At 33.7% G+C, this 27,992-nt stretch overlaps 2 protein-coding genes and 1 long non-coding RNA gene across 10 annotated transcripts in view; all 3 read right to left on the reverse strand.

Annotated features, from left to right (window-relative positions):
• LOC119073572 (homeobox protein orthopedia) overlaps window positions 1-1,850 on the reverse strand; it is a 69,007-nt gene extending 67,157 nt beyond the window's left edge. For 4 of the 8 annotated variants that reach the window (XR_005087049.1, XM_037179135.1, XM_037179137.1 and 1 more), the window contains exon 1: window positions 1,449-1,850. The gene's annotated coding sequence lies outside the window, so the exon portion shown is untranslated. The remainder of the gene's footprint in view (window positions 1-1,448) is intronic. The other 4 variants (XM_037179134.1, XM_037179133.1, XM_037179132.1 and 1 more) reach the window with 4 other exon arrangements.
• A 13,498-nt stretch (window positions 1,851-15,348) lies between these two features.
• On the reverse strand, window positions 15,349-27,991 carry LOC119073689. The gene is made up of 3 exons (XR_005087069.1): window positions 27,982-27,991; window positions 25,910-25,914; window positions 15,349-15,560 (listed from the first exon to the last, which is right to left on the reverse strand). It is a non-coding gene; the product is annotated as an uncharacterized LOC119073689 (long non-coding RNA).
• Window positions 22,085-22,947, reverse strand: LOC119073614 (carbonic anhydrase 7-like). Its single transcript, XM_037179192.1, has one exon. It carries the CDS (start codon window positions 22,908-22,910, stop codon window positions 22,131-22,133), a length of 780 nt encoding a protein of 259 aa, XP_037035087.1. The 5' UTR covers window positions 22,911-22,947; the 3' UTR covers window positions 22,085-22,130.
• Window position 27,992: the final 1 nt, after the last annotated feature.

Here is a 27,992-nt window from a genome sequence, read left to right on the forward strand (position 1 = left end):
ATTCATTCGAGCTACAACTCTCGAAATCTACCGTCCACCACAGATATGTAAATAACTATTTCAAAAATGTCGAGCTTAAAAGGGGTCAATCGGTTCGAAATTGCAAGTTGAGAGTGTTTACTCCATGCGTCAATTTATGCGAATACGTTATCGCATTGTCGTAGAACATCTTGGCTGGTGTTAGGGAATCTCGCGCCGCGTCATTCACAATAACTCACAAAGTGACATCTTCCTTATACAAAATGTGTCAAAATGTGAATTATTGTGAATGACGCGGCGCGAGATTCCTAGCAGCCTCTTGGCTTTTTTCTTACACTCGTCACTTCATCGGATCACAATACAATTTTTTTTTGCAAGCATTAGTGAACCGGATTTAATAGTATTTTTCGTTACGAGGGATGAATTTCTCTGGACTAGTCCTAACGAGACAAGCTTACGACGTCCCCTGAAAAATTCTGCTTTCATCACGAGTTGCGAACTACGTTTTTTGTGCCGTAATGATCATAATGAGACGGAACACACAAACAATAACAAAGAAATCACGTCGTAAGCTTGTCCTACTTGGCTTCGCCTCGTTAGGACTAGGACAAGCTTACGAGTAGTCTATTTTTTTGAAACTTACGCTAAGATTATCAGTTAATGCATATTCTTAGGTATGAGTGTGGGTTTGATCGAAGTACCTTTTTCATTTGTAGAAATCAATTCAATTAAAATCCATTAGCAGAACATAGCCTTAGATAAACAGAAATTCTTTGAAGAGTTCTCAGAACATCTTCTAGAACACTGTAAGCAAAGTGGGCTTATTGAATTATAGAAATTGTTGACCGAATCACGTCTTATAAATTGGATCATTTTTGAAAAAATATTTTTGGAAAACCATTTGAAACTACTGAAACATATGTTTGAAATATCATCGGCTTTGCGTCATTTGATATCGATAGTAAACAACAAAAACAAGCAATGTACTCTTCATGAAAGTAATCATTTTTTTTGATTAATGAAGTTAATCGTGGCGAATCGTGGCGAACCCAAAGAAATAACAGGTCCGATACTGATATTATTCTTGCCTTCTGTAACAGGTAAGGCTAGGAATTCTTTGAACTTTGCAAAAACATTCTTGAAAGCATCAACAGTTTCCACCGACGACAATATTATTTCCATTGACCATCCAAACGTACTATTGAAACATTCGTCCGATAACAAAATTCTGAGAATTTTTTTTCTTCAATGTCGTTCTAATTATTATTAGTGAAGCTATTTCATTGTATCTTCTCGTTGCGCTCACTTGCATAAATTTCTAAATTTTCACAATCCATAACCAGTGTATTTAGCACTCAAATCTTAATTTCGCTAAAGCGACGATTAGTGTGGCATTGATACACCTTTCCATTCATGAATACATAACCAAATGCTAAAAAGCAAAAGTACAGAATTACAATTCTATTAACCTTCAACTTGTAGAAACCCTTAGCACTTATTAAGTTTATTAATTTAATAAGAACTAACAAATTTAATTTATTAGAAATAATATGTACACATCACTTCTTGTATATATTATGTATCTCTACATAAGGTATACGTACACTCACTGTGTGCTATAACACTTTGGGATAATGATAATATAGAAGCACAGAGCGCATAAACCGAAGTGAGGATAGACTACGACCTCATTGTATACCAAGTTCTTCCGTGTAAATAACAGACCGATTTGATTTAATTGGATTTTTTCATCAGTCAGTACACTCGACTTTCATCATATATACCGAAAGTATCACTTTTTTTTGGGAAAATTTTACGTTCGAATGCTATTCAGAATGAAACCCGGTGTGTACACGTACCACGTACCAAACGAATTCTGTAAGCATACTGAACTGATCATCGGTAGCCGCACCATAGCTACATTTTCGTCATACCAAAATTCAAGTTTTCTATTTACTTTTGATGCGAATGAGATAACAACGTATAAATGGGATTTCATTGGATGTTCACGCTTTTCTAAATGGTTGGGTTTTTTATGTGAAAGGGGGCTGAACAATACATTCATCTGCATTTTCGAAACGTATTGCTATAGCTTTGCCGTTCACTCTCTCGGTGAGATCGTTGAGTGTGCATTTGCGGCTGCTTGCTCTAATGTGGAACGGTATATGTGATATAAGTTTACATATTTACGCTTATATGAAGCTTAAATGGATAAAATAAACAACCAAAACCAAGAGCATTTTCCTATACAAAGGAAAAATATGTTTGAATTTTCAATTTATGTTACTCGAATGAATAAAAAATGTAATAACAGTTTGTAGTGCACCATATACTGCATTTTTACGATTTTTTTATTATTTTTGTATACGCCGTCGTACTAGTTTGGCTGGTTGTTGTTGGTTTTTTTTTTTCGCTTTAAACAAAATGCTTTTATTAAATTCCCGCCAAGTGGGGAGTGCTTTGTCTGAATATATTTCTGCAATAAATTTCATTGAATTTTTCTATGAAAAATATTTTTTTTACCTTTCTTTTTACCACAAACTCTCAAAACTGTGGGTATATGAATGTTACATTTTGCTGGAAATCATAACAAAGATCCATCATTGTGTCACATCAATCATTTTCCCATAATAATTTAACTATACGAATTGATAATGCATTAATATCTATTCAAGTTTCGATTTGAAAACTTTAATTAATGGCACTGATTTGTGTCGAAAACATTGTTTTTAATGTCTCTAAATAATTCAATCGCAGTTCCTAATGTTCCTAATTAAGGTGAGAGTGGTGACAGAAGTAACAACTGTTGTACTTCGTTTATCAACGAGAACGAATTACAGCATATGTATATCTTCCTGTTGATTTTCATTCATTGAGAATCAGAAGGCCATTACTAAAATCTAAATTTCAAATAGGATCATGATTTTATAAGACAAACCAAGGCCTATTATTTTGTCTATACTACATTTTTCTCATTTTGGCTTCATGGTAAAAAACCGATTTAAAGAATGTCTCGGCCAGAAAAATGTGACTCGGTTTTACGATTCAAAGATTTCCGAAGTTTACCGAAAGTTTACCAATTTTTTCAAAGTTAATTCAGTAAACTTTCGGAAAGATTCGGAGACCTTTGGGGCCGTTCATAAATTACGTAACGCAAGAGGGGGGGGGGGGGGGGGGTATGAGGCAAGCGTTACGGTTCTAACAAAATTGGGTCAAACTTGACCCTTTTAGCGTTACAGACCCGGGGGGGGGGGTCTGAAAAATGTTGATTTTTGCGTTACGTAATTTATGAACGGCCCCTTTGGTAAATTTCATTAAATTCGGTAAATAAATTTATCAATAATTGTCCCCGATACAAGCACACAATTTTAAAGTTGATTATCCATGCACTTTGTATAGAGAAGTTACTTATAATTTCCACGTTCTACGTTAACTTATAATTATAGGGGAAAATCGTAATCTCACTAATAGCCGATGCATTCTGGATAATTGTCGTCAACTGTAAAAGGACACAAACCAACTTTTTGCTCACTTATCCCGCTTAATAACAATATCACACAATGCCAACGTTACAGAAAGTTACGTATGTGAATGAAATAGAATTGGTATTACTACCGCTATTTTGCGACAGAGTATTAAAAAGTTTGATAATATGTGTTGTTTGTACGAAAAGATGTAGCAGACTACTTCCTTGATCGGATAAGGCGAAGGCTGCGAAGGCTGTAATCGGAGTTATCGAAACCCTATCGACCAAACAATTCGTAAGATATTTTACGTGATACAGCAACGTAAATGGCGTTTATGAAATTAGCATTTACATCGCCAATTCACGTAAATCACGGTACGTACAAGGTGCCAAATTTTTATTTTGACGAGTGGAAATACAGAAACGACTTACGACTACGTATGTAAAGATTTGCGATAGTAAACCGCCTTTACTTGGCCTTAACAACATTTCCATTAGATTGTGATACATTCGGTAAAATTAGTTGTGGTGTTTGCAGCACTTGCAATCGGCTCGGGCGTTTCATCTGATATCAGTATTTATATCACATGTACAGTACGTCCATCTAACAGCTAATTTCATTCATTATTCACCTAGCTTCAGAAATTCATTTGCAATTTATAGAAATCTGTGCATTAGGACGAACACAATTTGAAGTACCGTGACGCAAGTCCATAAGACAAACATTTGAAAATAGTTTTGGAAGAATTGATGGTCATGTATGCAGGAATTCTCATGCCCGAATGATTCCAGACTTTTTTAATGTTAAACTTTCTATACGTTAAAATATTAATGTCTCGTTACAGGAGGCATCATTTTTAGTCATATGTTTTTTGATGGAAGACACAAGGACTTGCATCACGTTTGCCCTCTAACCAGTTTTCGTGACTGATATATATATTTAATGCAAGGAATCTAATGATAATTGATTCTATTACGAAACACATTGATGTAGCAAGAAAACTCTCCATAACAATAATCCATTGCACATATCGATTTTTTCGACTAGAAATGGTGACTCTGAAAATTTTCGATTTTCCAAACGAAAGATAAAAATAAAATTTTCACTCCTTCATACGCATTTTCAAAGTATTTCTATTATCAGTGTTCGCATATTAACCAGGCAAACTTATCCCCAAAGCAATCGGTTTCATTGATATTTAACCGAAAACCAAATAGTCATCTTCGTTCAGCAAACAATAAACCAAACGACCGATTTCAATTCAATTATACCTAATATTTAAGCTCCTCCTCGCCGGCGTGCAACCAAGACGATTGAGAGAGACAAGTATATCGAACCAACAGACTATGACAATTTTTTCAACGTATATAATAACAAGAGGTATGAGAATCTCCCATTTATGTGTTCGCTCATGTGTACGAAACAGAATTCCATACAATTCTACGCAGATAGGAAAAAATTTTCAATTCAGTGAGCAACTGAGTACATTTCGATTTTCCTCATCTCATGGATTTTCCACAGCAGCATAGTCTCCGTACCGTAAAAAAAAAGTTGCCGTTGTACAAACGTATGTAACAAACGAAACTTTTTGCTTTCGTTCAGTTTGAGAAAGATGTTTCACATTTTCCGTTTAAGATGGGCGCTATAGTAGCTGTATGCTACCCGGATGTATACACGCTTCGGCTTAGCTCCACAGTATTTCTGGCATACTCGTTGCATGTTGTATACATAAGTATGTTCATACCAGAAATGAAATAAAATATGAAAAGGATGCTTTCGCGTTGTATGAAAATATATTAAATACCTGCCGTTGGAATGTATCATATTGAATTTTATAGGAGAGAGCAGATGATTAAATTACTATGCTTTTTTGTGTTGTGGAGAAGAGGATGTTTTTGAAGTTATTGAGGTGGATGTAGTATAATCATATTGCAAATTGTTGAATTCTTGTCGAAAAAAAGAATAATTGAAATTTGTTCAAGTTATGCATGAAAAAAAAAATCATTTAAGGCAATGTCTGCTTAATATCTCAAAGGGCAGTCAGTAATTACAATTTTCTTTTAATTTGTTTATTAAGAAAATTCCGAAATTGATTAAAGAATAATAGGCTTCCCTCTTACTGCGTGTATAAAAATTGCCAAAATTAAAAAAATTCTGACGAATTGTCAACTATATCTTGTCCCCTCATTTATTTTGGTTTGTATGAAATGGAAAATGAAAAGGAATTTAAGACAATCAGATTTATGCCAGACATCACTTAGTCCTGAAAAGCTGAGTTGATAGAATTGTGTACCTTTATAGTATAAGCATTTCTCAATTTTTTATAAAGAATTGGTAGATCTGTCTTACTGGGTCTACAAACGAGTCTTACGAACAAAGAACAAAAAAAAATACTTTCACGAACATTTTATAACAACAAACAAATTTGCAAGGCAATCTCTTTGTATGTTTCCATCGTGATAACGAAAAATGGTTGTGGATAAATGTAGCGCATATTACATAGTTTGCTCATAAACACAGATTGACTACGATTTTCCATAAAAGCTGTGTTGAATGTATACGACCCTATTAAAACTGGAGTACACTGCTGAATATTAACGCAAGAAATGTTTACCCTCGTGGACACATATACAAAGGAATTTTATTGCAGTAAAGCATCATTCGAACAGTTTTATCTTTTAAATGGTATTGTTGGAAGTGAAATGTTTTCTCATTTTACAGTGTACATAGCCTCACAAATTTAGAGCTTAGTCCAAATCTCAAATAACGTATTGCATAGGGCTTTAAGAATTCACCAAAAATAGTCGATTCATGACCGATTTATTGTATTATCCGCTTTGTTTCAGCATTTAACTAGAAAACGTTTTATTTGGCTAATCGTACGTGGCTGAGGTCACTGGTTCCAGGGCTATATCCGAAATTGAGATATGTGTGTAGTTTGGTGGATATTTGTTTATAATGTGAAATCTCACCAAGAAAAAACAAATAATTTCATGTGACAGAGTATATTGAGATTCCGAATGGACTTATTCAAATTACTTTATAAATTTCACTTTCAGCCGTACCTCTTCCGACGTAAAGATACGCGAAACCAATAAAACCAAGAATGGTGGTGATTGTATCGTTGCCATTTCACAGGCATATGAACAGTACGAATTTGGTGAGATATTCTCGAGGGAAACTTTGCTTCATTTTTCTTTTGAAGTAAATAAATGTTTCGATGGGGACATTCAAACATTTCGACCATTTGTTAGGAATTTTACAGTAGCGTGTCTCCACTTAAAGCTTTAATCTGTTACTTCTTTTGTTGTAAGTATTGTTTGTTTGATACCAAATCTTGTACTTCACTAGCCTTGCTATACGTTTTGCTATATAACAGAACTAGCTAGAAACCATCATTCATTGTTGATGTCGTTATCAATAACAGATGGTTAGCCGTTTATAAACTGTCTATGTGGGTTATCGAAATATTGTCAATGTAAGTCAATGTAAGCTCCACACTTTTCAGACCACTCACAGGCTGAATCCTAGGTCCCCTGTGCTATAGCATTTACACTGATAAGTCAACTTCGAAATCTATCCAACATTTTTCCAACGATGTTCAACATTGTCTTTGTTTAAAATTTCACACATCTAGCTACCAGCTACCTACATAGTGTATGAATGAACTTCCAAAACATTGAACATTCCCATCGAAAAAATTATTTTAATTATGTTTTCCTTTTCACACTCCTTTATTTAGTGCAGTTTCATGTAACATTATTCTTCCTTAGAGATAGGACAACTGTAACATTAAATACATTTATATGATGCTTTCGGTGGAGGTGTTTTTTCAAGTTCACATGTCTCATTGAGGCTTACAACGCTGAGATTGTGTGTCGGATATGAGCATTCTTTCTTTGTATTGTGTCTTGTATTCTATAGTCAACGAGATAAAATTTTGTTTACATTTTCGAATGGTGGTTCGCACACATTGGTTGTGTTGGCTTTACAAGATGTAAACGTAGGAAAATTTGTCAAGTAACAACCTCGAAGCTAACAGATAGTCATGAAATAAAACTACGCACTCTTTAAAAGGAATGTATCTACTAACAGAATCATATTGTATTACAGGCATTACACCAAATAATTTGTCTGTATAAATTGAAAATGAAATTAAAGATCCCTTAATCCTAGTGCTACGTTAATGAAACAAGCGTGTTATAGTGCCTCCAAGAAAGTCCATCATGAAGCAACGTGGATTGATATAGAATTTTTGCTCGTTTCTAATTGCAAACAATTGAACGACACAAAAGTGTACTTACGTCTTTAAGCCATTTTTTCTCCAAATTTTGTATTCCAAAGAGACAACCAAAACGGGAAAAAAACTTAAAGTTTACAGAAAAATTACGACAATTTATTCGGTTTTCCGGTTTTTGTTTCCCGTCTATATAAAACACTTTGAAAAAGGATGGTAAAAGTCGGCTTTTCTAAATCCTTTGCTTTATAAAATAAATTGTTGAAAATCTCTCCATAAATCAAAACAGTGACGATGTGATGGTGTTCTCTTTTTTATTTTTGTCGGTTCCTTCTTCAGATTATTTGTGTGAAAAAAGCAATTCAACGAACTGGTTTCAGCAAGACAAACTGGAAAACTGTTTATGCATCCAGACTTAACCTTTGACAGAGGGGCAGAATATCAAACGTTTTACTATCAGATATATCCATTCATTTGATCGAATATAGATATGAGATTGATTTAAAATCTTTTACTTCATTCTTTTAAACATGATGTTTGCTATAAGAACGGATAAAGCTTGCCGATTATTCTCAAAGTCGTTCTCGATAACAGATGATTACAAAGGATTTTATCTTCTTTGCGGTTCAATTGATCATATGAAGGTTTTCGATGATCTATTTCCTTCAAATTATTTGATAACAACAGCAGAACTTTGATTTAATGAAATTAATTCGTTGTAAGACCGATGCACCGATGATTGCCTCGCGCCGATGCTATGTTAAGCTTATTGAATGGTGTTGATCAATAAGTGTCTTTAAATCTTTTACCTTCTTTGCCAGGTCGGTCAACACAAAAACAACATTTTCAATAATAATTAGTTTAATGAGGAAAGCCTTACAGTCATGGCAGAGTAAAGTAAACCAGGCAGGAGCGCTTGATTTGACTAGGGATCTGAATCATCTTGTAGCCTTATATTTTGCGAATAAAATTACTTCATTTGAGTTCATTTTCATACGGTATGTACTTGGCTCCTTATTTGACTTTTCAAAAATGAATCGTTCGTGCCTGGTTTATTCTACTCTGCCGTGTTACCGTAGATATTAATGACGGAGACCATTCTTTCCGATAAAAATGTCCTTCTTTCGAAAAAAAAATATCAGACTAAAACAGCAGTTTTATATGTAAGCTAGAGGTAAACTTTAATTGACTCACGGCTAAGAACCTTTACATCGCGCTGCAAGTAAATATTTTCCGTACTTTTCAGTAACTTCAGGTTCTAATTTTGAAATGCAATCAATTTTCATACATATTGCATTAAATAGTTCCGACTAATTTAATTTGCAGCGTTTTAGTTGGAATATATTTAATTCAATAATAGCAGAACGTAAATATTTCAACGATGAATAAATTCAAAATTAAAAATTAGTTGGATGGATTTTTGAATCACATATCCTATATATCCAAACAGAACGGTAATTGGAACGAATGTGAATGATGCGACACATATCCGGACTCAAAAATCTATCCAACTACTAATTTATTATTATTTATAAATAATATAAACGAAGTTGGATGCAGGCAAACTATTATTTACCGAACTTATACAATGATGATGTGAAGAAGCAATACATACAGATGTAGAGTGAACGGCATAGTCATGGCATACATTTCAATATTGTGCTGTCTATTATAAGTCTCAAGTCTAATTCGAAACCCATTGACTTAGACGACACTATGTCGCGTGTTTTCAGGTGAAACACATTAATTTCAAAATTTGTGTTACATACAAGTCTCTCGTTTCAAACAAAGAAAACCATTTTTTTCGCAGAAGGACGTGGAAGTACTTGGATCTGGATTTGTGTCGACAAAAAAAAGACTCACTTCAAAAAAAACCGCCCACCGGTGGCAATACCTTCAAGAATAGCCAAACCCACCATATTACAAATTATATGAACTAACTTGCATCCCATGTACCTTCAAATAATTCAAGAATTTTTAAATGATGTAAAAATAACGAAAAATAGCAGAACTAAAGGTATTTCACTTTTAATGACTTTATCTATCATATTTTCCAACACCGATTATAAAAAATGCAGCATCATTGATGATGTTTTTCTGTACAATTTTCAGTTGCATGATGGAACACAAATTCATATACTACTGAAGCAAGTTATGACCATTTCAAAATTCCATATTTAGAAACTTAGTTTTTCAGAAATAATTGATAAGTTATAGATGATTTGACATTATAAAACATCGTCAGTGATGAAGTGCGCTAATTTTATTTTTAAGGCACAACAATTGTTGAAAAGAAGCCATATTATACTAAATATGTCTAATATACAATATGAAGATTGTAATTTTCACTTATAGCTGACGTAAAACTTAAAAAATAAGGGGATGTTCACAAATCTGTCATTTGACGTCATTTGTGAATGCTAAGTAACTTCTTCATGCAAAATGTATGGGAAATCTACTGATTAATCATACGTTTTTCGCCAACTTGTAATTTATAAATGAAAATTCCTGTCTCCCTAAGGACCACTGACCGTTTAATATAAACAACCCGTTAATGAGCCGAAGTTCAAGTAAATGGTTAAGGGCCACCAATGCTTTGCTGAAATTGATATAGCTTACATTTATGAGTTTCGTATCATATTTTAATTTATAATATTCTTTAAAAAATGTAATGATAACAAATGCGTAAGCTTTCAAAATACGAAAATGTTTGCGTCAATATGGCCAGTTCTGAGAAAAGTGAGCAGTTTGCAGCTGACTTTTCTCAGATCTTGTCAAATGACCGCAAACAATAGTATATTACTATACAAGGGAAGTGATACGAAATATCAAATTCCTTCCCAAGTGTAGTATGACGTTTTCCTTTACGAAGGAGGGAAAGCCTTTTCTCTAATGACGGAAAGTCCATTTTCCCTCCCTAGTAAAGGAAATGTATTTAAATTTTTATTGAAGGATATCACATTTATATGGTGGTTATTGAGGTTTTTGCATATTTCGAGGTCTCGCTTACAAGGCTGCATTTGTGTATTTTTATTGTATTTTGCTAACAAATTTTTGTGTGAAAAAATATCAGCAAAAATACATTCACAAACGCACAAATGCACAGTTTGTTCACCATTCAAAACAATTTTATATTTAACAGGATATTAACAGGATTCTGATGGAAAGATATCATCAAAAGTGAACTAAAATCCAGTATTTAAAAATCGCCCTAATGCTTTTCAGCAAAGCACCGATGCCTCTTAAAGAAATGCTTCTATTACAGAATGGATCAAATTTCAAAAATCTTAAGTCTGCTCAGTCTGCTATTTTGTGTATCCATTTGAAAAGGTTCTTCCTGACATTTGAACCATTTGAATCTAGCCAGGTAAGATTTTTTTTGTTTGTCAATATGTTAAGTAAGACGGGAAAGTATGTACTGGTCCCTTTGGTTTTTTGATCGCTAGGAGTGTTGTCATGAACACCGCAATCAGCTTTACATCTTACACAAATCACGAAATAGAAAAATAACACTTTTTGATACAAATTTTCAACAGAAATTTTTAAGTGTTGTTTTCACCAATGCGTTTGCAGAGTAGGAGATTGCTAATGAACCGCCGCAGGTTTATTTTGACAACGATTTGGTTTCTCTTTTTCGAACACTGACTTAGCTATACGCTCAAAAAAGTTCTCTTAACCACAATATCTTACTACAATACGGTATAGGTTTCAAACCATGATTCTTTGAGGGACTAATATGCCCTTTAGCTCTATAAGCCTTAAGTTTGACAAATGAAAATTTTTCCTGATATTTCTAGTAAAGAATCTGCTAAATTTATCTCAAAAAAACGTTCCGTCACCTTTGGTTTTCGGCCTTTTTGAGTAGTAAATTTTTGTGTAAACTAGTTGCCTACACAGATAAAAATATGGGATTACAATTTTTAGGTCCGAGGGGATTACTTTCAAAAAGTAATTCTTTCAGGATTAGATTTTTAATCTTCGCCAGAAATTGAAAAAATGTAATTCTTTCAGGGATTAAAAGTAGGACTAAACAATAATATTAGGGATTGAACGATGATAGTGCTGCTTAAAATTTTCCGTCTATAATTTAATCGTCTTGAAATCACACTTTTGTGTTAATTTAGTTTGAACACGATTTACGAACAAGATATGGTTATGTGAGAAAAATTAATTGAAACGGACATTTATTTGGTGTTAAAATGTTTCAATGGTACTACCGATGGTTTATTCTGCCTTACTCAGAATAGAAATTTTAAGTCGGTTTGTAAAGATACTACCAGTTAATATGGATATGGTTAAAGATATTATAGAGAAATTCTGGATTGAAAATTGCAGTAAGGCCAATTTAAGCAGCGAACTATTTCACAATTCTATGGGAAAACATACATTTTTTAATTTAAATGGTTAAATACTTATAAAGAATGGTAAGGAAACTACAGAAGATTATAAAAATGGAAATCATTAAAAAAGATCGAGGGTTAAATTGACGATCTTGCCATCTGGTAATTTGCATTTTAATCCCAATTTTAATCCCACGAGTAATTAGTTTATTTTAAACAACGGTTCACAATAAGCCACGTGGGGATTAAGAACAAATTGCGGCAGTGGTAAGATCGTAGACTGAAGTGCAGGAGGTCCCGGGTTCAAATATCATCAGGTAAATTAAAAAAAAAATCTGTTTAATAAAAACATTTCTCATTCCAGATTCACAAAAAAGCTTCTTCTCATATCAGACGCTTAAAGTAGGAAGGGTTAGAATTTTTTTTTTTGCACTAAAAATAACATTTTGATCAGATTAAATTGATATTTTCCTTTCAACGCATAGTAAACAAGCGTCAAATGTTAGGGCCTCAGAGATTAAAATTTAATTACTCTAGGGATTAATTATTTAGGGATAAGTTGGCATCGGGGAATCTGGCACACGCATCATAGTATGCGTCCTTTTACGACATGTAATGAGAAGTCATGATTGTGCCAAATTCGCCGCCTATAGGTGAATCTGGCACACCATCAATTTGTATGGTGTGCCAGATTACCCGTCCCCGATAAGTTCAAGTAATCCCTGAGGGGATTAAATTTAAATTCTAAAAAAGATTCAGTAGCGTACTGTTAATCCCAAAAAGATTTAGATCTAGGTCCATATTTTTATCTGTGTACCTATTGGGAGAAAATTGCAAATTTTTATCCGTGTACGTACAGTACATACGTAAGTCGACCAGACAAGGTTTTTACTCAATACGACAACATTCTCGGAAACTGTTCAAATAAATTGAAATTTAATTCAAACTTCCATACGTCAGACGCTTTTAACTACGATGATTCAATTAAATTTCATTGTTACAACGCTTTATTACATTCTGCCCGTCTGATCTTATATGATCCATCGTATAACAATGCAAAATACCTTTATGTGTCACTTAATCTCTGTGCTGTGTGTATCAGAAAATTGTAAATCAATGTAATTATCATCAAAATGATAATCCGTAAAACCACCTTCCGCCTTTGAATTTATTATTACAAAACACAAGCATTATGCTTCAAGACTAATAAAAATACAGTCACACGCGCGCCTAATGTGGATATAAACAAGGGGTGAAATTGCAATATCAAAACATTCAAAAGGGGTGATAGATATATCGTTTTCCATTTTCAATGCATTATATTTGGATGTACTTGGGGGAGCGTTTTGCCGTGTAATTTCTTTTTATGGGAGATCATAATGATGTTTATTATGCTAAGGTAACAAAAAAATATAAAGAAACTATGAATATTAAATATGATTTTTGTATATGTTGGGTTGGTATAATGTGGTGGCTGTTAAATAGGGCGAACAAATTATTATCTTTCCTCGGGTACATATAGCCATTCAAAAACTCGTGAAAGTTGATGTTCAGAAAAACTCAATGCGTTGTGTTATACGGAAAAATTATATCACAAATCCTGGTTGGTTGGTTAGAACAGATTTCGTCATTCCATTCTCTTGAGATTTAAAAAATTCTTTTCTTAAATATCAGTACCTACATATATGGGGTCTTGATCCAAGATATATAACTGGTATGTAGGAAATGGAAGCTCATGAAGAATTTGTTCCGCAACAAAACATGAAGGTAAAATGTAATCAAAAAATTAAACTACTTCAATCGAAAACGATGTATATATAGACGCACTGTGCGCGTACCATTCGAGATTATGAGTGCCACGTGCCGCACACAAATATTTCAATCAAAATCTCTGAGTTCAGGTATAATATTATTCATTTATGTGTAGCCTAGAATGTAACAAAATTATTACGATTGTTTCAAAACGTATTTGATGCAACAAGCACGTACACGATCACCATTTACAAATCTAATTGATGGGAGATGTGTGCAATCATCGTAGAATACGATAAAAACGAAGAGTTTTGATTAAATTTAACTTAACGTTTATTGGAATAGACGGATGTAATCGAAGTAGAAACTAAAAGTACGGGGATGTTCCTTTTTTCTTTAAGCTTCAAACTTATTTATTAAATCTGCCCAAACATAAATGTGACAGAAAGTAGAAATTAATTAAGTGTTCCCATTCTATGGGTTGTTTCACAAATTCGCTTAACGTTCGTACGCCTATTTACAAATATAATAATTTATTATTGAAAGACGATTTGGCATTCAGAAATAAAAATGATAAATTCCGCGCATCAATGTATGGACGGATGCTTTAATTAATTTCATCGCCATTGTTCCAGCACATATTCAATACAATGTTAATGGAATTTGTTATCTAGTTTTCTTATTTCAGAAATTGAACATCTACAATATTGACTTGCTTTCTAAAATCGAATCATTGGATTGAGTACAATTAGTTTTGTCATCTTGGGTTGTAACTAAATTCTCTGCAAGTACTTCGAACAAAATTTTCACTTTCGCAAGGCTTCGCAATTAAAATTTCTTACGTAATTGTTTGGAGATTGTTATTTTTCCACGAGGGATTATAGCGCTCGCCTTCGGCTCCGGCTACAAACCTCCCTCTCGGCAAAATAAAAATCTCCAAACAAGGACGTAATGTACTTTTACGCATTGATTATAAATTGTTGACTATTACTTATCGATAACGTTATCCTGAATATAGCAAAATGAAGCTTAACACAAATGAACTCAAAGATTTCTATCAAATAAAGTACTAGATTCAATAAAGATAATTATTATGCTGTAAAGGATTATTAATTTCTAATAATTTCAGGGCTCTTTAGTCGGGTGCGAGTTGTCCTTTCGCTCATATTGAATGTGAAAAGCGATTTTATGGTTGATTGTCGTAGGTCCGTCGGCCACGAACTCAAATCGCAATGTTGTCAAGCTGCGATCGGCCTGGTTTGGGCCAGGGAGCCGCCGTTAGCTAAATTTTTTTTTCGGCTCTAAAAAATTGAATTATGATCCGAATTGAGTGGAAAAAAAATCCTGTGTTCCTTGAACCTTTCTGCATACGATAAAAATATAAGTGATTGAAAAAGTATGCAGGTGGCGCTGTAATTCAAGATGGCGCCAATCAATACAAAAAAGTGTGCAAATCTGGAAAATCCAGTAAACGCTTTTTTTGAAGTAATTAATGTTTTTTATTTTTAACATAAAATAGACACCATTCGGAATATTTTCGCCCATAGAACCATGCCAAAAATATTTCATTCTATATTTTTAAATAAATTTTCAAAAATCAAAATTTCATAGAGCGAAAAGAAGTGTTAGCCAACGTCGGCTCCCTAGACCAAACCAGGCCGATCCCAGCTTGCCAACATCGCGATTCGAGTTACTGGTCGATCCATCTACGATAACCAACCAAAAAATCACTTTTCACATTCAATATGAGCGAAACGGCTCTTTTGGACAACTCGCACCCGACTACTTCGATAACTTCATTAAAATAGTAATTGTGATTTGTCTATATAAAATCTTGTACTTCTTAAGATCACAAAGGGTTTATATCCTTCATACTTCTGAAACTGGTTACATTCCTAATTCCTACTTTATTATAAAGCTAACGTTTTAGTTTGTTATTTTTATTCTAATTATTCCCTTGACTGAAAGTCAGGGTCTTACGCCAGAAAATACCGAAAAATGTCTGTAACCATACATGTACACTTTGATTGAAAATGTATGAAATGTTATGAAAAACGTTAATGTCTGTAACCGTTTTTTTCTTGTGGGCAGGATAACTCGAGTAATTCTTAACCAATTTCAACAATTTTTTTTTAATCGATGTGGAATTAAATTCTCGAGGCTAAGTTCGAAGATGAGCCATGTGGGATTAAGAATCTGGAAGTTATTCCAGAAAAACCTGATTTTACACTGTTGATAACTTCTCTATTAAATACGATACGATTACTTTGATGAAATTTGATTTTTTTTGGATGTGTGTGTAAATCATGTGAATTTGTTTTCGCCAACGATTGATATTAGAATTTATGGAAGACTATCAACTTGATAGTTGACTATCAACTTGTGAAATGTTATGAAAAACGTTAAATGTCTGTAACCGTTTTTTCTTGTGGGCAGGATAACTCGAGTAATTCTTAACCAATTTCAACAAATTTTTTTTTATCGATGTGGAATTAAATTGTCGAGGCTAAGTTCGAAGATGGAATCTGGAAGTTATTCCAGGAAAACCTGATTTTACACTGTTGATAATTTCTCTATTAAATACGATACGATTGCTTTGGTGAAATTTGATTTTTTTAGGGTGTGTGTAAATCATTTGAATTTGTTTTCGCCAACGAATTATATTAGAATTGATGGTATACAATCAACTTGATAATTGACTATCAAATTTGACAGTTGACTATCAACTTGCTTGATAGTTGACTATCAAATTCGACAGTTGACTATCAAATTTGATAGTTGGCTATTTGAATATCAATTATGAATTTATGTATAAAAAGAACGCATTAGCTATGTCTTTTGTCACTCCAGAATCATCTTATAAAGAGTACACATCGATCTAATGATCTATGATCTAATACCATAAAATGTTTGTCGCCTAACAATGTACAATTATCAAAAATTAAAAAGTATCACATTTTTGTTTTATGTGTGTTTTACCTATTGAAAACGAAAATGTGATACTTTTTAATTTTTGATAATTGTATGAAATGTGAAGAAAAACGTAATTGTTTGTAACCTATTTTTTTTTTGTCACCACGATAACTTGAGTAATTCATAACCCATTTTGATGATTTTTTTTTAATCGACGAGGAATGGGATTCCTGAGGCTAAGTTCAACGATAAGCTATGTGTGATCAACGCTTCGGAAGTTATGCCAAAAAATAGAAATGTAATAAATGAACAATATAGTTGATTTTCGATAATTGGTATTTGATAATTGCTATTTTATATTTTATTAATTAACAAGCAGCATATACCTAAAATTACATATACACTACAGTGAGTATATAGTATTACAAAAGTCAAGCAATTCTAACATTAGACAACTTCGACGAGTTACGGTATCGTAATGCAATATTAGACAGCTCGGACGAGCGATAAGTTTGATATTAGATCAAACCTAATATTGGACAACTCTGACGAGTGTGAAGTTTGCGGCCCGAGCGAAGCGAGGGTCGTAATTCACACGAGTTGCAGTATCGTATTGCAATATTAGACAGCTCGGACGAGCGATAAGTTTGCGGCCAAAGCAAACCAAACATTAGACAACTACGACGACTAAAGTTTGTGGAGCGAAGCGAGGGTTGTAATTCACACGAGCTGCGGTTATTCCCTTGACTGAAAGTCAGGGTCTTACACCAGAAAATACCGAAATATGTGGGTAACAAAAAAGTTTACTGTGCTTGAAAATGTATGAAATGGCATGAAAAACGTTTAATCTGGGTAACAAAAAATCGTTCAAGGCACGATTTTTTTTTAAATATGTGGAAGTAAAATACCAACGCTAAGTTCGAAGATGGGCTATGTGGGACGAAGGATCTGGAAGCTATGCCATAAAAACAGGATTTTACACTGTTGATTATAGCCTCAATCGAAAAAGATTACTTTGATGAAATTTGAATTTGTTGCGTAGTGTGTGTAAATCGTATAAGTATGTTTTCGATGATGTGCATGAAACAAATAGGAAGAAAAATTTCGTCAGTACATGCCCAGCCTCTAACCGGTAAACATCTCTTGTTAGTGAACTGCTAACAACTTGATAGTTGACTAACAAATTTGATAGTTGACTAACAAATCTGATAGTTGACTAACAAATCTGATAGTTGACTAACAAAAATCCGTCTACTAAATACCAAAGAAAGATGTTTTTACTGTCTTACGGCAGAAAAATGCCTGCTTTCAAATGAAATGTGGTACATGTCGCGAGAAGGCGTTTTGTTCGTTCCTAGGGAATTCATCCTTCTACGAAATGTAATGAGAAGGCGTTTTGTTCGTTCCCAGGGACTTCATCCTTCTACGAAATGGTTTTTTTTTTAATTTTTTACCAAAGTGAAAAGGCCTCTCATCGTTCCATATTCGTTAAACTTCGCATCTACTCTGATTCAATTCGACAAAATGGCAATCAAACAGAATAATACATAGCTCATACGAGTTTGATTGGTTGATTGAAAATCTTGCTGCAAATTTATAAGAAACATAAGAACTCAAAGATCATTCGGTCTTACGTTCAAAGATTTTTTGAAGAATTTTGTTGTAATGTATAGAGTAATCGATATATTAATGTTCTAAATTTGACAATTTTTTTAGGAATACAGCATATGTAAAAATAAATTAGGATCAAATGTAGGCATTTGTATCAGTGATGCTTCGGAAGTTCAACAATGAAAATGATCAAAAAGATATTGAAAAAAATTATCAGTCAAGGGACCTGACCCGCCCAAAAGGTGGGACCTAGTGAAATAGAGTTTCTAAGTAGGTGTAGGAATCGGAATCATACAGGACAATAGTGGTCTCATTGAATCTACAAACGCCAACAAATGATATAGCTGTTGTGTTTGTTACTTTTGAAGAGATATAGACATTAATCAGACTAGGTATAAGGTAAGGGTCCTTAATGTAAATCAAACAAAGTTTAGGTAATGAAAAAATGTCGAACCCAAACACTTTCCTGGTTTCCTGACTAAAATTTGATTTTTAATTTTGGTTAATTCGAAACAAAATGTTTTCTTACATTTCTCACATTAATTTAAATGTAAAATGACTAATTTCAGTTCTTTTTTATGTATTCAGATGTACTGGTTGTGGTTAGTTTTCTTTGATGTTATGCCGCTAGACGAATAAACGATAAAGATCGACGTTTACACTTTTTTTTTGTAATAGCCTTTGAATTACGATTCACGATGCATCAATGGAATAGATCCGGGAAAAATAGTTTGAAACTAGTTGGGTCATTTATATATTTTGGTACAAGATGGTTTCGAGGATGCCTGTTTTACGCTATTACGCATCGAACGAACTTGCGTTGTATTCAGAAACACCATTAACACTAGGCCCCACCTCTTGGGTGGGTCAGGTCCCTTGACTGGCTTTTTTTTCTATGATTCCAGTCCTAGTTTTCTAACCATTTTTAAATGAGGTGGTGTTTTTGAGATCACAAAAGTAAAGTCACATGAAAAGGTGATGTATCTTTTATTTAGAAAACAGCAGTCATCACATGCTTCATTTTACTCATATTTATTTAATTTCCTGAAGAAACAGAAAGAGCTATGAGTCGTAGGTTTAGTGAGCGATATCTTACTCCTAATATGAGTCTCCCATATAGTCTACGAAAAGCGCTGAACAGGTGGCGCATATCTTGCCTACCTCTTAAAAAAAAACTCATGTGAATTACGACCCTCGCGTCGCTCTGGCGAAGTTCACTCTCGTGCAAACACTTTAGGAACGAAAAAATTTCTTTTAAGAACACGATTTCACGCAAAAATTGTCGTATATCGCAGATTACCAGTCCAATAAAGTCCAATGTTCGAATTTAACCACATGAATTACGATACTGGTGGAAAACACTTAATATTTTCAAATCTGCGATTTTTGAAGCCTCTGAGAATTACTCGAGTTATCGTGTGTTATCAACCAAGCAAGATACGAACTTAAAATCGGGTAAAAATTACTTAAGTTATCACGATAACAAGGAAAAGCGTCTGAGTATAATTTCTCCCATATCTTGTAAAAACGATCACAAAATTATAGTTGTACTCTTTACTCCATTACGAGGCTTTTATATTGTCTCCTAAAAAGCGCAATGAATGGAAGGTCCAGTGAGGTACGTTTAACTGCAAAGATGAGTCTACCAAAAGCGCTGAAAAAGTGACGTATTTCTTGCCTACCTCTTGAAAAAATAAAACTCGTGTGAATTACGGCCCTCGCTCCGCTCTGGCAAAGTTCACACTCGTTCAAACATTTTACGAACGAAAAAAATTGTTTTAAGAATACGATTTCACGCAAAAATTGTCGTATATCCCAGATTACTAGTCCAATTAAATTCCAATGTTCGAGTTTAACCACATGAATTACTGGTCGAAATTGATTTTTGAAGCGTTTGAGAATTACTCGAGCTATCGGTTTCTGAAGCAAGCAAGCAAAAACTCTTTTGGGAAGCACTTCTAAATTGTTAGATCCGAAATCCAGAATTTCACTACTCGTCAAATACGAAATTTTTCTGGAAATCCGTTGCAAAAATGTCGTGGTAAACGAGTTATATTTACAATTACTCCAAACTCACTACTCCAATATCATTCTCTGTCAATTAAAACAAAAATATTTGAAAATCGGGTAAAAATTACTCAAGGTATCGCACGGTAACAAGAAAAAGCGTCTGTGTAGAATTTCTCCCATCTCGTTGTTCGAACATTATCCATCTGCTAACTCAGCCTCAAGAGTTTCAATCTTCGTCGATTAAGACAAAATCTTTGAAAATCGGATAAGAATTATGGAAGTTATCGCAGTAACAAGTAAAAAATTCTCTTGAGAATTACTCCCAACTCATTACTCCAATATTGCCCATCCACGAACTTAACCTCAAGATTTTCATTCTCTGTCGATTAAAACCAAAATTTTGAAAATCGGTAAAGAATTACTCGAGTTATCGAGTCCACAAGGAAAAGCGTCTGTGTAGAATTTCTCCCATCTCGTTGTTATAACATTATCCATCTGCAAACTCAACCTCAAGAATTTCAATCTTCGTCGAATTACACAAAAAATTTGAAAATCTGATAAGAATTAGGGAATTTATCGCGGTAACAAGGAATAAAATTCTTTTGAGAATTACTCCCATCTCATTACCCCAATATTGCCCATCTACGAACTTAACCTCAAGATTTTCATTCTCCGTCGATTAAAACCAAAATTTTGCAAATCGGTAAAGAATTACTCGAGTTATCGAGTCCACAAGTGTACGGACGTTTTCTGTATTTAACGTTTTTTGCCCATGTAGAACATTTTCAAAATATCAAAGCGAACTTAGCGTTACGGACATTTAAGGGTATTTTCTTTCATAAGACCCTGACTTTCAGTCAAGGGAATAATAATAAACGAATGACCTACGATAAAACAAGATGAATGTTAAGACGTAAAAGATTTTGTATCAAATTCGATGCGATACTTATTTTAACAATAGAAATAATAGATTTAAAAATTATACACCGATATGCTTTGTGTTTCTTAAATTTTAATACCAATATTCTGAAACTAAATCAGCATTATAGAAGTGGTAAGAGAGTCCTGATTTCCTCTATCTCTCAACGTAATAGGCAGAAAAAGGATACCCAGCGCTAAATTACATTCGAAATTATGCAGTCTAGCGGCTATATGGGATTATACTGTCGTTGTAGGGAGTAGAAAATTTTCATACAACACTACAAACGGATTGTCGAATCTTAAAGACCTTGAAAATCATGAACAGGTCGCGATAAAATAAAACACCCGCAAGTGATGATTTTTACCTTTTGAAATGTTGAACTCGATTTAAAGAATTGAAAAAAAAAAAACTTCAAAACACATTTCAAATACAGCAGCACTGTGCTAGATTTCACACCTACGTAACTTATTTTTAAGGTAAATAAAAAAAAATTGTAAGCCATTCATCTACCTATACTACAATCTCGGCTGTTCTGAATATTTTTTTATAAGATGTGCTTCACGAGCGTACAAAAACCAAATTCAAATTTTATTATCAACATTAAACGTTGAATTTTTGTGGCCAAATTCTTTCTGCTAACCAGACAATTTGATACGTCTGCAGTCTGCACGTCTAAAAAAACTAAGAGAAACAGAATGCCTAAGGTGGCAAAGTCTATAATTTAATTGAACTTTTACATTCGTAACATCAAAATAACTCCTGATGTGATAGTGTTATGGCACATCTAAGATTGTCACTAGATCAGAATTTATCAAGAGGATGAAACAAGATAGAATAAAAATGAAAGATAACCTGAATAACCAAACGTAAAGTTAGAGATCAATTACATTTTATTTCGTTTAAGTTTTAATAGGTTTCTTAAACGTGCGTCTTATCAGGTAAACCGAACGGTTGCCGACACTTTGTACTCCTCGGCGGCTGCTTTCGAACGGAAAATTTACACGTCTTACGTGCAACGGATCTCGAAACACAATCCATTTGACATTTTCCGAGTATGGTGGTGTTGTCAATGATCCATCGTAAGTGAAGTAATCTTTTGTTAGTGGTATGTTGAGAGGTAAAAAATCATCGAAAATAAAATTGCCTCTGAATTGAGCTGCCTGTTCAACGATAGAAAAATCTATTTCATCATTGTCTTCGACATCAAAGCTGTACAGAACGGCAATAACAGCTAAACCGTTGGAATTGTGCGCTGCTGTTTTGAATGTTTTTAAATTCCGTTTAAAAAATACGAAATGAACTTCCATATCGAATGATTTTCCATCAATTTTGTGTTCGCTACCACCGCCTTTCCATTCCCGTTCGAAATGAAAATGCATTTCTTCAAATTCGTACACATCAGGCAATGGACCACCTGATAACGTGTATGTCGCATCCGAGGACAGTTTGATTGTATGGCCAGGTCCATCATTTTCGAAAAACGTTGATGTATTTGTTATGTCATTCAATGTATCGATTCGAATGTCTGGTAGTGGCGCTTCTATTGCTTCCGATGTGATTATGTTTATCGGACTTTGGTATCCATGAGTTTTATGTTTCCACTTCGGAACAATTCGAGAAGAGTGACAAAAATGGTTATAAAATATAATTAGAACAATCGATACCGCCCGCAAATTCATTTAGAAATTGACATTGATTTTTACGTTCGTCAAAATTGAAAACCGTTGATAAGACTGCTTTGATTTAACGTTGCAAGAGGAAAATGGAACGTTCGGCAATTGAGAACCTCGAGAAATCATCTATAGAGCGTCCACTTTGGTAGCAACAAAATTATCATTGAATCTAATAGATTCTTATTATCAAAATATCGGTAATTTGATAATTCCATCAACATGCATATCATTCCTAAAAGGACGATGTTCTCAAGAACAAAAACTATGAAAAATCTGACACAAAATTTCGCTATTGTTGCTCAACTAAATGTTTCTTTTCTGCTACATAGAATGTAGTCGTATTAACCTGTAACAGCCGAGAAAGCATATTATCTATTCTATTACTTCCATCTACCAAAATATTTTTAATCTGTTGGTTTCAAATCTTGTACTTCAATTTTTTTAACATGTATTTTACTATATGAAAGCTTATATTACCCAGAACTTGTCATTATTTTTGTCGTTGTTATCGATGACAGATGAATAGTCGTATGTTACAGGTTAATCATCATTCATTTGGCGTGCTTAATGCTAAATTGGATTTTGCGTTAATTTTTATTCAATTTTATTACTTGAGCAATTCATGTTTTAATGTACTTAGGTTAACGTAGTAAAAATGTTCTATCATATTGACGTAGGTCTCAGTGCCCAAGTCAGCCTATGGGTGTGAAATTGTGCGCCAAAAATGAGGTATTAAATTCTGTGTCAATTGATGCAAAGTGTGGGTTGGGCTGAGGGACAGATAAACATAGAAAATCGTTTGCTAGAAAAATTCTCAAAAAAATACTTTAAATTCTAAGAAAATCCTAAAAAAAACGTGTAAATATTCTTGAAGATCCTCTGAAATTGACAAAAAAATCTTTGAAAATAATAGTAAATCAAAGAAAATCCTCAGAAAATCATTTGCACTCAAAATACTCGATTATCTACCGCTCGGACTAAGCTAGGATCAACGCAATTCAAGCAAAAGTGATCAAAGTTGACAGCTTCCAAATAGAGTACTATTTTGCATGAAATAGTTTTTTTTACAGTGTTGTATAGTTGTGTGACACACTGTGAAGTTTCAGTACCATATTCAGTATAACTCATGCTTGAATTGCGTTGCTAGGATACATGTTATTGTTGTACGAGGACTATCATTGTTTTCTAGGTTCCCCGATTCCGTTATTATTAACCTAAAATGTTTATTCAAAATGATTTCGAACAGTAGAGATAGATATAGTTTATGCTCTTTAGACGAGAAACTCACCAGCTCTACCATTACTGTATGTTTGAAGCGAACACTATTAAAATATCCATTAGATGTAAAACTCAAAAATTTCTTACAAGGACCGAAATATTGGATTTTAAGTTAATTTCAAAGCAACATATTAATCAAATTGAGTTGATATTTGGAATGTGGTTTGATTATTAAATGAAAATTGAAATGGATGGAAATGAATGAGTGGATAAAATAGAAATGACAGAGTCGGTCTCTATTTGCCTGTGATTTTCACAGTATACAACACGGTCAAATAGAAATATATTTTTTTGTTTCGAAAATCTATCCATCAGCGAGAAAACGAAATGTGAAAGTGATATAATGGATTCAGGGAATTTATTTATTTAAATAGAAAGCATATTTTATGCAACAACAACGCTATGAAACCGATAACTGGATGTTAAACCTATCTCAAAAGAAAATGTATATATAATACACACTCAAAATTCGTAATTAAATGATTGATTACCAGCCACAAAGCAAAGTATAATCAGTCAAATTTTGACATTAACTACAAAATTAACTTATTCTTAATTAAATATTATATACTTCATCGGATTTTGTAGTGTTCTATTGTTAACAATACATAGATAAAAACATTTTCACTGTTAACATTTTGTTCATTGAAGAGGAAGATAATATGTATCGTGCATTTCTGTAACATTCTGTGAAACTGACAAAATGACTTCACACAAATCGAGATGGTTCAAATTGCTTTTTTATTGTGGATGACAAGTATTTTGTAAAGAAAATCGCCAGCTAAATTTCATAATCACTATCTTCTTCGTAGACAAAATGTTATAGCCATTTGGTTTGTATGAGTTTCCTGATAATTTTATATAATTCAAATTTTCATTGGAACATGTTTTTGTATCAATTTCAATTATATTTGATTCGCTCAGAGATTCGCTCCATAATAAAGAAAATTTAAATGTTCACTATTAGGGAGATTACGATTTTCACTTATAATTGTAGGTTGACGTAAAACTACGAAATAATAAGTTACTTCTCTATACGGAGTCAACTAATATTTTTTTTACATCAACTAAAAAGTGAAATTTTCAATCTCCCACTCCCTATTATTGATTAGCTAAGAGAAGTTTACATTTTCCACATATATTTAGAAATTACATTTCTTTACATATTATGTGAGTTACTGAAACGGAATAGATAGGAATAACTTCCTCATCGGATAGTTTCTAAAAAGGACAGTTAGTTTATTCTAAAAAAACACACATTTTACAGTTTTTTAAGAGTTAAGTGTTTCTAGCACGTCAGAGTAAAGTTAACCAGGCAGGAGCGCTGATTTGACTCTGCCGTGGTTTCAAGCCAATGATATTTTGGTGAAATCTGGTCTTAGCGAATTCAAATTTCATGATAAAATAGACTGGGTTGGGAAGAACTTAATTGACTGGGAACGTCTGTGACTTTTAAAACTCTGATAAATCTAAAATTGTGTAAGATGAACACAATATATAAACAAAATGTTTGAGCTCAATATAATATTGATGAAGTAGAAATTTCGAGTTTTGCGTCTCCCCGTCTCTCTCCCCTACAAAAAAAATCATGAGCAACGCACTTCAAGCATGAGTGGTACTCTAAATAGGGTACTAAACTTGATAGTTTGTCACACAGCTGTTAGACACTGTAAAAATCTTTTTCATCCAAAATAGTACTCTGTTTGACAACTGTCGACTATGTTCACTTTTGCTTGAAGTGCGTTGCTACGATACATTTTTTGGCTGTATGAATATAGTGTTACTCAGTAAAACTGAAAAGAATAAAATTTTGATGAAAATTATTTTGACGATTTTCCAAAAATTTGATGAGTTGACATATATTTAAAAAAAATCAACTTCGTTGTTTCTGTGACCCATGGGTGTGGGTCGTATCAACGGATAGTGTGTGATGTAGTGCTACTTGCCTCCACAGCCCGCCAGAGCATTATAAAGTTACAGTTTTTTTTTTTAAGTTTTGCTCTTGTAGCGTCGGGTAGATTAGCCGCACAGTGACGTTTAATAGTCGATAGTATTCAGATTTTTTCTGTTAGAGGTAAAGACAAAAAACTAAATGGTCTAAGAACCATCAGCAAAAGTGCTTCGAGAAAAAAGTTGTTCAACGAAATTCTTAGAATGAAACGACGACTCATTTAAGCCATAACTCATTATTAGGATCGCAGATGGCGTGAATCTCGATTCTATATAAAAACAAGGCATCAGAACAGTCGGAGCGTTTGCTGCGACTTAGCCCCGTACGATCCGTAATCCTATTTCGTCCGTAACCATAATACGTCCGTAGCCGTAATACGCCCGGAACCCTAATACGTCTACAACCCTCTAATGCGTCTGTTACCAAAATGCAAGTCAAGTTGGGAATGGTCAAATTTACTGAAAGTGTTCATTTTTAAAATTGCGCATAGCGCAATTACGAAAGCCCGTACGAAGTACCTCTCAAATAAAACCAACAATTTACGACATTATTTTAGAAACCCAAAATTTTTTGCCAACTTTCCATTGGGTATTCAATTACCTCTCAAATAAAACAAAAATTAGCAAACTCGGATGATATTTACTCGATTTATGTGCAAAAAACACTTAGGGCCGAGTAGCGGCCTTAGACCAAGGGCCCAAATTTAAAACTTTTTTTCCACCATTCTATTCGGCATTCAATTATCTCTCAAATGAAACAAAAACTAGCAAAATCGGCTGAGATTTTCTCAATTTATGTGCAAAAAACACTTAGGGCCGAGTAGCGGCCTTAGTCCAAGGACCCAAATTTGTAACTTTTTTCGCCACGTTCTTTTCGGTATTCAATTACCTTCCATAAAAAACTAAATCTAGCAAAATCGGATGAGATTTACTCGATTTATGTGCAAAAAACACTTAGGGCCAAGTAGCGGCCTTAGTCCAAGGGCCCAAATTTGAAACTTTTTTTGCCATCATTCTATTCGGCATTCAACTATCTCTCACTCAAATGAAACAAAATCTAGCAAAATCGGATGAGATTTACTCGATTTATGTCCAAGGGCCCAAATTTGAAACTTTTTTCGACACGTTCGACTACCATGCCCATTTTCGAACTTGACCTTACTTTTGTCGATACCAATCGGGGAAAAAAAAGAATTTTGAAAAAAGGTTGTGATTTGCTCAAGCTAGAGGGGTCACAGACGGACGGACGGACGGACATTTTTTTTATTGCGGATTCGTCATCTATGAACATAACCAAAAGCTTTGCCCTTACTGTCTGCTTCCAATTCGACGTGTTACAAACGGCATATTAATCTTATAAGCCCCCAGTACTTCGTACGGGGCTAAAAACAATCGCGAGTTTACTCGTAAATATAAACTTCTTTAATTTCACATGCTGTACGTAATTTCTAATTCTCTTAAGTTAAATAAACTCCCACTTCCAACGGCACAAAAAACAGTTATAACGAAAAGGAATTTATTACGAAAATCAAAAGGTAACGAATTCTTTCGACCATATTCCTTTTTTAATTGCGCTATCTTTACACACCCTGCAATATTACTTTTTATACCATTCGAAAATAAAGCTTCATCGTTCGTTGGCTTTGATATCTGTGGCACATTTCTCGATTGTAACTCCACCTATATTTTGCATATAGAAAGTTATATTCTTAGAACTGTAAAAACTTTTAAAAGTAATGGTAGATGTAGTTGATATTTCGAGTATATTTGAGGTTGATGCGTCGAATGAAAATATACCATTTGTCAACCTTCTGAAGGCAGGAATCATATGTAAGTGATGAGCTCTAACTTTGAGGTAGG

Source organism: Bradysia coprophila, unplaced genomic scaffold, assembly GCF_014529535.1.
Source record: "Bradysia coprophila strain Holo2 unplaced genomic scaffold, BU_Bcop_v1 contig_138, whole genome shotgun sequence".
Taxonomy (NCBI): Eukaryota; Metazoa; Arthropoda; class Insecta; order Diptera; family Sciaridae; genus Bradysia; species Bradysia coprophila.